The sequence below is a fragment of the Alosa alosa genome, chromosome 21, assembly GCF_017589495.1.
Source record: "Alosa alosa isolate M-15738 ecotype Scorff River chromosome 21, AALO_Geno_1.1, whole genome shotgun sequence".
NCBI classification, from domain to species: domain Eukaryota; kingdom Metazoa; phylum Chordata; class Actinopteri; order Clupeiformes; family Clupeidae; genus Alosa; species Alosa alosa.
Window position 1 is genome coordinate 4,814,916 of NC_063209.1, and position 11,740 is coordinate 4,826,655.

The 11,740-nt window shown below is 41.3% G+C and overlaps 1 protein-coding gene across 2 annotated transcripts; it reads left to right on the plus strand.

The window, feature by feature from the left end:
* The first annotated feature begins 1,395 nt into the window (after nt 1-1,395).
* Nucleotides 1,396-8,561, plus strand: pld7 (phospholipase D family, member 7). Of its 2 annotated transcripts, none has more exons than XM_048232253.1 (11): nt 1,396-1,638; nt 2,276-3,241; nt 3,538-3,722; nt 3,848-4,031; nt 4,338-4,452; nt 4,587-4,714; nt 5,077-5,280; nt 6,316-6,455; nt 6,815-6,980; nt 7,084-7,183; nt 7,956-8,561. In XM_048232253.1, exons 1-11 carry the CDS (start codon nt 1,558-1,560, stop codon nt 8,150-8,152), a joined length of 2,466 nt encoding a protein of 821 aa, XP_048088210.1. In that variant the 5' UTR covers nt 1,396-1,557; the 3' UTR covers nt 8,153-8,561. The 2 variants fall into 2 exon arrangements, with proteins under 2 accessions (XP_048088210.1, XP_048088211.1); XM_048232254.1 differs by lacking the exon at nt 1,396-1,638 and adding an exon at nt 1,725-1,879.
* Nucleotides 8,562-11,740: the final 3,179 nt, after the last annotated feature.

Consider the following 11,740-nt stretch of genomic DNA (forward strand, 5'->3'; position numbering starts at 1 on the left):
AGATCAGGGTCTGGGTGTCGGCTGCAACCAAAGAGGTGATTCGGCCTGCCGTCACCAAGTACCAACTAAAAGTGAAGTATAATTAATTCAATCTGAGCAGGCTTCCAGCTAAAATAGAATTGAAAGTGTTCAACTGTTTTGTGGAAGCATGGTCACACAAATATCTGCATATGATATCATCATATGGTCATCTCCAAGATGGACTATTGTAATTCACTATTAGCTGGCTTACCTGCTTGTGTAGTAGGATCATTACAGCTGAATGCTGGAGCACGCCTGGTCTTCAATCAGCCAAAGAGGACACATGTAACTCCTCTCCTAGTTACTCTCCATTGGCTTCCTATAGCAGCCAGAATTCAATTTAAATCTCTAACTTTGGCCTATAGGACACTGACTGAATCTGCTCCTTGTTATTTTAATTCAATGATCATGATGTACATCCCCAACCGCCCACTGCGGTCTTCTGATGAGCGTCTTTTGTGTCGACCAGTCATAAACGCTACGTCAAATTCAAGACTCTTTTCCTCAGTGGTTCCATGTTGGTGGAATAAGTTTCCCAGTGCTCTCCGTTCCTATGATATTTTTGGGTCGTTTAAGAGGGGTCTAAAGGCATATCTGTTCAACATGCACTTAGTTCTTTAAGCGCTTCTTATGCATTATGGTTTGTATAATATTGTTTTACTTCCATTAGGCTGTTGACATTGCTGTTTACTATTGATATTCTCCTTAATGTAGTCTTACCATGTTATTGTTTTTATATTATTGATTGAATAGACATTATTGTTTATTATTTCCTAATTTTCATTGTGTATTTCATTAGGCTATTGATTGAATTGACATTGTTTATTATTGCTATTCTCCTTATTATAGTCTGACCAACATTTAAATTTGTTCCCTGTTAAATTTAAGTATTATATTGTTTTGTATTTGTATGTCGCTTTGGACAAAAGCGTATCCATAACCATAACCATATGAAACTGTAGTGTAGGTTACAGACCATAATGAGTTTAATTAATTCAAAATTTGACCACATTTAAAAAGACCTGGGTTATTGAAATGACAAAACTGCAATGATTTAAAATGTCTCAAATAAGGTCTAACAAACTTGGGCTAGCCTTACCTCTCTTAAAAGCATTATGTAAGCATTATGTATTCCTTGATGAGAGTGGCGTTGTCAAAGATCCTTGATTACCGCTTTAACCCTCTCTGGCTTTGTTATTTGCAGGCTGTTAGTGACAAAAATGTTATTTTCCCTATGTTCCGCTAGATGGTGCAATATCATTGATGACACCTGACGCCACCGCCAATTGTCACCAAGAAGAGGAAACCGCGGCTATTTTAATTCAAACCATTATTTGTTTTGACGATGTTTACATTCGATGATGACATATCACCATCTCCTTTGTGGATAACGTAACATAACATAATAACATAATGGTTAACTTTGATAGTTGACTTTCCACTTCTAAAACAAAGTACCGCTGATATTACATTACTGTTTAATATATGTTTTATTTTGAATTTTACGAAGCCAACGATAACTTCCAATAACTAAGTATGGGAAGGAAAAGTGCTGTTGCCTCCGAAAAATCATTGCGACGATCGGCTCGAATCAGAACCATGGGCGCTTTGTCAGAGGTGGGTATTTTAAAATTGGATGAAGTAAGCGAGGTTTTCCGCCTCACTTTTTCCTGTAACGTTACAGTATTTTCATGGCCACGTAGCAGTGATGAGGTTAGTCAGACACACTTAGCTGGCTAATGTTATGGTTTTGGCGCGCGGTTTCTTTGTTTTCTTACATGCAAAATAGTTGCTAAAGTATAAAGTTACTTTAAGCTAACGTCTGTGAAGCACTTGTAACATTGGACTATAAAATATGGTAAGTTTGCTTGACTTTTCATGATCAAACTAGCGATAGCGAGCTAGCTTGCTTTATACCAAAGATTCTTCATCAACCGACTCTGTTTAGAAGCTATACATCATGTCAGTTGGTCTTTGCAACGTTACTTCCTAGTTTGTCAGTCAGCCAGTTTAATTTTGCGTTGTTTTGGTGTAGCCGCTTAAGCGCTAATATAAAGTTATTCTTTTTAATGTCATTCTCGATTCCGTTCTGTTCTGGATAGTTTTGAGTAGCACGTATTTTAGCCAGCTAGCAGGGCGAACAGTAGACATTCGAACGCATAACGTTACCGTATCCGACACTGCCATGAAACTTATGCAAATTGATGAAGTGTGCTACCATGACTGACCGTATCAACTTTGCCCACATCAACAGGAATCGGAGAAGACAACAAGGCCTGAAAGCATGCACGCTATTTCGGAGGATGATGAAGAGGCACGCAAATCTGCCAAACAGCCTACATCTCGGATTCCAACTTTTCAAAGTTCACTAGCTCGTAAAAAGCCTGTTAGTAGTGCAGAATCGCTTAGTTCAAGTCAGTCCCGACAGGAGGCATCAGCTATAACCAGTCAGACTAAAGACAAAGTAAGTCATGCAGGAGAAATGCCGAAAACCAAATCCCTCAGTGGAAGAGAAACGGCTCTCCCTCTTCCCTCTGTTCACCTACCAGGAATGTTCTCTGATGCTCATGCCTTTGGTGATCATACCAGTTTTTCAGACGCCACTGGACTTTCTGCCAGCAGGAAAGACTCTCTTAAACAAGGAATTCCAGACCAGCTTCAACGACCCTCACTCCGATCTGATCCAGAGTCTAGCAGACCAGAGTTACCTGATTCTATCCCCGAGTTTGCCTCTGAAGCTTCATGTCCAGATCAAGATACCACATCTGAAGATGTGCAGGAGCTGTCAGATACCGATTTTGAAGATCAGAAAGAAACACAAGGGACCTCCAACAGCACTGATGAAGAGACTGACTTTGCTTTAAAAGAGGAATCCTTTGGTCTGGAGGAATGCCTAGAAGAAACTTTTCCTCTGAAACAGACGGAATGTCTAATTGAAGGGACAGATCACGAGAACTTGATTACGGGAGAGGAATGTACCACAGAGGGGGAGAAAGTGAAGGTTGTTTCCTCAGAATCAGTGAAGACTGAAGAACTACTTATGGAATGCTCTTCACAAGAAGAGGCCCACAGTGGGTTAGATAGAAATACAAAATTGTCAAAGGATTCTGAGGCACTTGCAAGCAAACTTTTGTCATCTCCAGATGAGGTAGGGGGGGAAATGGATGAATCAAATGTATCTTCAAGTCAAAGCACTCCAAAATCTTCATCATCAGCAAAGGTAAATAAATGCTTAATATAATGCTTAATTGGATTCATGACTGTGTAGTCTGATGCTTAAGAAGGTTGATCCTTGTTTGTAAAATATACTGGACGTTGTTTTTTTTGTAACACACTGAAATATTTTGACAGATGCAACAAGACTTGAAATTGTTGTCGGTCAGCATTGTAGAGTGAATATCTTAAGTTTTCAGTCACCCCAATAATCATGTATGCATTTAGAAATGAATCAATCAATTGTTTTCATGGGCAAGTTTTATTGCAGTGAATTGTCATCCCATGTTCTGATTTTTGTAGGCACACAGAGGGAGCTTTGCACTCTTCTGTTTGCTCCCAACCACTCTCTTGCTTTTGGGTGGATTTGGTCAGCATGTTTGGCTCTATGGCATTCCTAAATCTACGTCGCACCTACTGGATCAACTGGAATTACACTGGCTAGAGGGATTCTGGATGCCTCAAGAGCACTGCACTTCAGATTGTCGGTGAGAACATATCCCCACTGTTTGAATATAAAGCGTTTTCTATAGTTATCTTTACTCTGAGGAGGTAATTAATATTTACTATCATATCTGATTTTAATACTATGCTTTACTTCCTAATGTTTTAGTTTCAGCTTGGTTGAGAGTATTCCTGAAGGTTTAGTATTTGCACCTGGATCACCACTCCTGCCAAGCATTTCACAAACATGGAAGGATCTACTCGACAAGGCAAACAAATCTGTCGATATTGCAGCTTTCTACTTCACCCTCAGAGATAGTGACTTGGGTCTTACAGAGCCCAGTGCAGATGAGGTAAGAGATTGTGAACATACCTTTTAAGTCACACTTAACAGGTCTAGTTTTGCTCCTGTTTACAGTGTGATCTATTTCTTGTCTTTGGTATTGGTATCTATTTCTTGTCTTTGGTGTTGAGTATTGGTGGTACCACGAGAGGCCTGTTACTGAAGCAACAACTTCTAACTACCAGAGCCTTCTCTCTGATCGCAAATGAAAGCGCTCATTCGTATGACATGCCTGGCCTTTAGCACAGTATTGAAGGAAATCTTCAAAGACTTTTTGATCATGCGCCTGTCTCCTTCTGTGTCTGTCATGTTGTAGGGGAGACAGGTGTTCACCAAGCTGATGCAACTGCAGCCGAGAGGAGTGAAACTCCGCGTAGCCGTCAACAGTCCTCAGTCATATCCAATGGACGTGGAGGAGCTAGCCTCTGCAGGTGGAAATAACCTGTATATAACCCCTGCTTTCAACCTCATTTGTGTCAGGAATGGTTTCAATATTGCCATGATTAAGTGATTCAATTGGACCTCTATGATTGTTCTTAATAATTTAATGTTCTTAATATTTTAGGTGCAGAAGTGCGACCTGTTGACCTCCAGTCTGTGACTGGGGGCATCATCCACACCAAGATGTGGGTTGTGGACAAGAAGCACTTCTATGTTGGAAGTGCAAATATGGACTGGCGGTCTCTCACCCAGGTATTTGCAGCAAAAATGTATTGATGCCAGCCTGACGTAACATCCAGCTAAATGTGTATTTAAGGCTGAAAATATAAATGCTATAAGATCAATGGTTTCAGGATTCTTCAGGATAAATGTATCTACCATGCATAAAAAAATAAATGTATTAATGCTACAAGGTGAATGGTTTCAATTCTTCAGGATGAATGCATCTGCCATGGGTAATGGTGTATCTGCCACACACAATGGTCATATTTCTCAGTGTTCATGAAGTGCATGTAGTGGAGAGGGCTACCCTTTGGTGTGTGCTGTGTGTGCTTTTGCAGTGTTTTCCACATTACTCAGGGCCCAAGTATGGCTGTGCCATTGTGTTTGTTCAGGTGAAGGAAGTGGGAGTGTCTGTGGAGAACTGCAGCTGTCTGGCGCAGGATGCGGCACGGATATTCGGGATCTACTGGGATATAGGTGATCGGAAAAATGGTTCTCTTCCACCCTACTGGCCTGGGCGGTTCTCTGCCTTGTCCAGTGCCAATCATCCTCTTGTTGTTAATGTCAACGGTGTCCCTGCACGTGTCTATCTGTCTGTGAGTTACTTTGTGTTGCTTTTTCATATCATTATAACAGTGTGGGCTGCACATTTCATGTAGAATGTTTGACCATATTTTTGGTTGTCATGAAGACTGTTTTGCCAGCTACTGATATTTAACACACTACCTCCAATTTTTTTTTTTTATTAAATCCTCATAGGTTTCCTTGTTAAATCCTTGTCTAAACCTACAGAGACATTACACATACCATTTGTGGTGCCATGTAGCACATTTATGATTCTGCTTTGCATCAGCATGAGCATCATTGACACTGCAAGTAGAATTTTATCAATGTTATTTGATTAGTAAAACCACATTTCCTGCCCTCACTGAATTATCAGATCCATTTCACACTTACATAGCAAGTCATTGTGTCAACACTCCACAGGGGTGAAAAATACATTTTTAAAATGATATATTTAGGATTCTATTGTGGGATCATGCGGATGTATATTTATGCTGTTGGTTCTGGCAAAATGGATCTGAATCTTTCATACATGTTTGTTTGATTCCCACCCCTAATTAAAATAACACTTTCTACCTGCTGCATCATTCATATGTATTTACCTCTTCTCAAACATCTGGTCCATTTACTAGCCCCACCATTGTTCATGGTCTCCCAGAATGTGTACAGTATGATGTGAACTAACAATTTTTCGCTTACTTCCTCTCCTTTACTAGTTACAGTTTCCCCTACTAGTGTCCTTGTAGTGCACCAGATAAAATGTAGCAGGTCTTGTTTTCTGATAGCCACTGTGCAGTGTTTGATCAGATACTGTATGTCCATGTCAATGCCAGTCTCAGTTTATTTGTAAAGCAAATTACAAAAATTCAACAAAGCAAACTTATAACATAACACAAAATGATAAAGGCTTAGAGAATCGGTTTGATTTCAGGTATGGCTTTTGCATGGTGAATGGATACATTTTATGTTCTAGATAGAACATGAGATGGTATGACATAGTAACATCTACTCTTTTTTTAATCTGAGCTTCCCATGTATAATATACATCCTGATTGCTTTTTTCCCAGAGTGCCCCTGGCCCACTGTCTGCTCTAGGACGCTCTGGTGATCTCTCAACCATTCTGTCTCTGATCGCTGATGCTAGAAAATTTATCTACATATCTGTAATGGACTATCTTCCACTATCGCAGTACACCACTCCAGTGAGGTAACCGTGTTTAAGAGTGTGAACTAATAGTCTCATAGAGCTTGGCGCACTGCATATTGTAATTCTCATGTAACACATTACTTATTTGGGAATAGCCACTGGGGAATTTCCTCTACTAAATGGAAGAAGCTACAGTTTGCACTTCCAATACATCTGTGAAAGTGGGGTTTTAAGTGCAGATTGAGAGAGAAAACAAAGGCAAATGGTGCTTTCGTTCAGATGAGTCCCCAGGCCTGTACTTTGATGAGAGACACATCTGACCCTGCTTGACTAGTAATGGCATCGGCTATTTTATTTACTTGTTTGTTTATTTGTTTATATTTCACAATATATTGTGTGTATTGCAAATGTTTCACTAGGTTCTGGCCTCCAATAGACACAGCCATACGAGAGGCAGCGTGTGCTAGAGGAGTAGAGGTGAATATAATGGTCAGTTGTTGGAACCACTCTCCACGATCCATGTTCATCTTCCTGGAGTCTCTGAGTGTTCTTAGCCAACCTCCTCTGCAGTGTAAAGTCAGAGTGGTGAGTGACCTTGCTGCATGCTATTTTGACTGTTATTTTGTTCTGTAATACCACTACTGTATGTGGTGCTAATATTTTGTCCTCGGATCATTTGTCTCAACAGAAAGTTTTTCAAGTTCCATCTACAACTGCACAACAAGAGATCCCCTTTGCTCGAGTGAACCATGCTAAATACATGGTGACCGATCGTGTTGTCTACATAGGTATGGGGTGATAGGTTGTCTTCCTATTTTTTGTTCTATCTCACCTAACACGCGTTTACCATGCCCTTCCCTCCTCTACCTCCTTCTTCTACCACTTTCTCCTACCACACTTTGACTAGTGCTTATATAATGTTGGCACTCTTATTCTCTAGTAATAACATTGTCAGATGCATGGTAATTCCTAGCTAAGGTCTCCTCTGCACTGTAGCTTGAATGGTATTCTCTTTCTGTAAGTCGCTTTGGATAAAAGTGTCTGCTAAATTAATAAATGTAAATGTAAGAAAAGATTTATTCTAAATGGTTGCTCTGTAGCTTAATGACAATTGAATTTACAATCTAGTGAATCATTCATGATGGTGTTGTAAAGACATAAACACACGGCTGGTGATGACTGCGATTTATGGCTGGCAACCGGTAAAATTGAATAGAATCTATTGAAGTGAGTGGGGCAACACGTACGGCAAGTGGAACGACGGCCATCTCATCACTCTAATTGGCCCCTTTCTATTTTTCCGGGGGCGATTTTGATGCGTCATAATAGAAAACAGCTGTATGGTCAGTGTATCTCCACTGAATCAATGGGTGATCGCGTCGTCAGTAGTGTATGTAGTAAAGTGATTAACAGAATTCCACCGCTGCGTTGACTGTCGCATCGCCAGCCGTGTGTTGTGGGCTTTAATGAAAAGATAAAGGACATACTACATTGTTTTAGTAAGTATAGGACATACTACATTGTTTTAGTAAGTATAGTTTTTTTTTTTTGCCTCCATAGGAACTTCTAATTGGTCAGAGGGCTATTTTACCCAGACGGCAGGTGTTGGCCTGGTGGTTAATCAGACTGGATCTGAGACTGCCGAGGGACAGAAGACCATGCAAAGTCAACTGCAGGGGATTTTTGAGAGAGACTGGAACTCCGCCTTTGCCGGCGATCTTTCAAATAAACATGTTCAACAGTGTGGGAAAAAATAAGGCATATTTAAGGCATTGTTTATAAGTTTACAACATTTTTTGGGTATATGCACTTCCTTTTAATACTGATTTTGTCATGCAAGCCAATAATTTAACCGGTTCAGTACCCAAAGATACATACCCAAACATCTGCTACCTGTACTACCTGTTCTACCTGGATTGTATGTATTTGCTTGTTTTACTTTTTTATGATGCATGTTTTTTTCCCTTTGTGTCCTTGGTTTTGAACTTGTCGAGCATTACCACTTTTTCTTGTTCCTCTATTATAATGAAGTCTTTCATTGTCTGAGCACATGCAGAAAAAATTGATTGGCTCAAGGAAATGCCAGAATGTGTATATAATATTGCCATGCTGCCTTTGTGTAGATGGATATTTAGCCATGAAAACATTAAAGTGCGTAGCCCGGGAGATCTCTGAGAGTGTTTTTGTAGTATATGGAGAAAACGAGTGGTTATGTTACAAAATTGTGTGCTCAGTTTATTAAATCGTATGCTCATTTTGGTTGTTTTCTCGTGTTATACAATCATGCACTTAATTTACTTAAATGTGGTTTGTTTTACTAAATTGTGCTCTCATTTTAATTCAGTAAAACATGCACACAAAATATTTTAAAAAAATAACATACTCTTTTTTTAAAATAAGTGCACAATTGACCAAAAGAAGCACACTTTTTCTAAAATAAACTAACAATCTAGTAAAATAAAGGTACAATTTTGTAAAACAAGCAAACATTAGTAAAATGTGCACACATTCGCTATACAAAAAAGAAGACACCTCCTGAGCTCCATATTTTTGTGTAAACATGACTGAATACTGTAGATAAAAAATATGAATACATTTTGTCACATGCCCATTTAAAAATGGATAAAATGCTTGTTATTGAAATTGAGGCGAGAAATTATTTTCAATAAATGTTTGCTTTATTTTTAACCTTTAATCTTTACTTTGTCTTTGATTACTGTATGTTCTGCACCAACACCGAATACTTAATGGACTTACTAGGCTGACCCAGGGCTCTGGGCTGATCTGGTTGACCGTAGGCCGCCCTAGACTAGTGATGGGTAAATGAAGCCTCGAGCGCTACTTAACATGGAAGACAAGGAAAACACAGCGACATCTGGTGGTTTGCATAAATTATCGCAGCCACGGACTAGTGAAAAGAATGCCAAAGCTTCGAAATGTTCTCATTCATTACATTAAAAGTGTTGCAAGAAATTTGCATTTCTGTTTGTCTCAATTCAATTCAATACAATAAAATACGATTAGGCAACATAATCCCAGACCACAACCTCATTCATCTCCAGCCAATGTACAAGCCCAAAGTACAGAGGCTACCAGTTGCCACACGCACCTTCAGGAAGTGGACACCCGAAGTGGATGAGGCTCTCAGAGACTGCTTCGAGTGTACTGACTGGAGTGTGTTACAAAATGGAGAGGACTTAGAGGAGGTCACACAGTGCACAACTGACTACCTGAACTTCTGCATGGACATTGTTGTTCCCACCAGAACTGTACGCTGCTTTCCCAACAACAAGCCTTGGATAACCAGCAATGTCAAGACCCTTCTTAACAGGAAAAAGATGGCGTTCAGAGAGGGGGACATGGCAGAGCTGAGGCGCGTGCAAGGGGAACTCAAATTCAAGCTGAAGGAAGCTAAGGAGGATTACAGAAATAAGGTGGAACAGAAGCTGCAGGAAAACAACTTGAAGGAGACATGGGACTGCATGAGGTTATCACTGGCCTGAAGAAGAACAGCAGCTCTGTGATGGGGGACCTGGACAGGGCGAACCAGTTGAACCACTTCTACAACAGGTTTGACTGCCCTGCTCCAGCTCCAATGGCGGTGGTCTGTCCACCAGCCCCCACCCCCCACCCCCTCAATACCAGCGCAACACTCACCTCCATCATCACAGGCTATCGTACCCCCACCATCACTGGATTTTGCACCCTTCCCCCACATGGCGATCACGAACAATGAGGTGACAACGACCTCAGTCAACAGCCATCAGACACACAGATCCCAGATGCACCCCTCCCCCTCCCCTCCCCTTACACCCCTCACCATTACAACAGATCAAGTGACAGTCCAACTAAAGAAATTGCGCAGCAATAAAGCAGCGGGGCCTGACAGACTTTGGGAGACAAGCTCTTGCAGATGGGTGTGGACGCTCACCTGGTAACCTGGATTACAGATTACCTGACCGAGCGACCACTGACCGACGTCACTGACCGACGTCAGACTGAAGAACTGTCTCTCTGACACTGTGATTTGCAGCACCGGAGCGCCACAGGGAACTGTGCTCTCTCCAGTCCTGTTCACCCTGTACACATCTGACTTCTGCTACAACACCGAGTCATGCCACGTTCAGAAGTTTGCTGATGATACTGCAATTGTGGGGTGTATCAGGAACAGGCAGGAGGAGGAGTACAGGAGCCTGGTGGAGGACTTTGTGCAATGGTGCAAACTCAATCATCTTCAACTTAACACTTCAAAGACCAAGGAGATGGTGGTGGATTTCCGCAGGTCTAAGCCCACTCTGCTACCAGTCCACATTGATGGGGTCAATGTGGAGGTGGTTAGCACAAGTATCTGAGTCTCCACCTGGACAATAAACTGGACTGGTCAGCCCACACTGATGCACTCTGCAAGAAAGGGCAGAGCAGGCTGTACTTCCTGAGGAGGCTGCGGTCCTTCAATGTGTGCAGTAAGCTCCTCGGGATGTTCTACCAGTCTGTTGTTGCCAGCGTCCTCTTCTATGCAGTAGTATGTTGGGGAGGAAGCACAAGGAAGAAGGATGCTGGGCGAATTGACAGGCTGGTAAGGAAAGCTGGCTCTGTAGTGGGAGCTGAACTGGAGTGCATCACTTCACTATCTGACAAAAGGACCCTGAACAAACTGATCAACATCTTGGACAATGAGTGTCACCCACTCCACAGCACTATTGTTAAGCAGAAGAGCCTGATCAGCTGGAGACTTCGCTCACTGCCTTGCACAACTGACAGACTGAGAAAGTAATTTGTCCCCATGGCCATTGAACTGTTCAATGCCTCACTTAAGGGAAGAGGAGAGATAGACTTCTCTGCATAGTCTGTCTGCCTCTTCACCCCCTCCATGTTTGGATACTGTCTGTCCACTAGCCACTTTTACCACTGTCTTTATGCCTCACTGTTTGCGTGCTATATTAGCACATTAGCACATATGCATAACCCCCCCCCCCCCTTCATGCCACAGCCGAACGGTGGCCACACTTATACATTTTCTTTAAATAGTTAAATATATAGATATATAGACTTTACTTTATTTATGCATTGTTGCACTGTTGGACTTACTCATTTGCACTACCACCATGACTACTATCACCATTGCACTACCACCATGACACTCATTCACACAGAGCACCTTAGAGCACCTTACCATACCTTACTATGCACAGAGAATCACAGGCTCAGTACCTGCCTCAGTCATTGCAAGCGCCTCTGATTGATTAATCACCACTATGTGGATACTGTTTTTAGAATTGATTTAGATTAAGTGTTAGTTTAATTTGTATTTTAGTATATTTAGCATATTCTTTATCTTCTACTGC

Bases quoted from the DNA above. Each gene is read 5' to 3' on its own strand.
- pld7 (XM_048232253.1), top strand. From the start codon at position 1,558: ATGGGAAGGAAAAGTGCTGTTGCCTCCGAAAAATCATTGCGACGATCG. The intron at 1,639-2,275 runs GTGGGTATTTTA...CCACATCAACAG, and splicing joins CCATGGGCGCTTTGTCAGAG to GAATCGGAGAAGACAACAAG. The intron at 7,184-7,955 runs GTATGGGGTGAT...TTGCCTCCATAG, and splicing joins CGATCGTGTTGTCTACATAG to GAACTTCTAATTGGTCAGAG.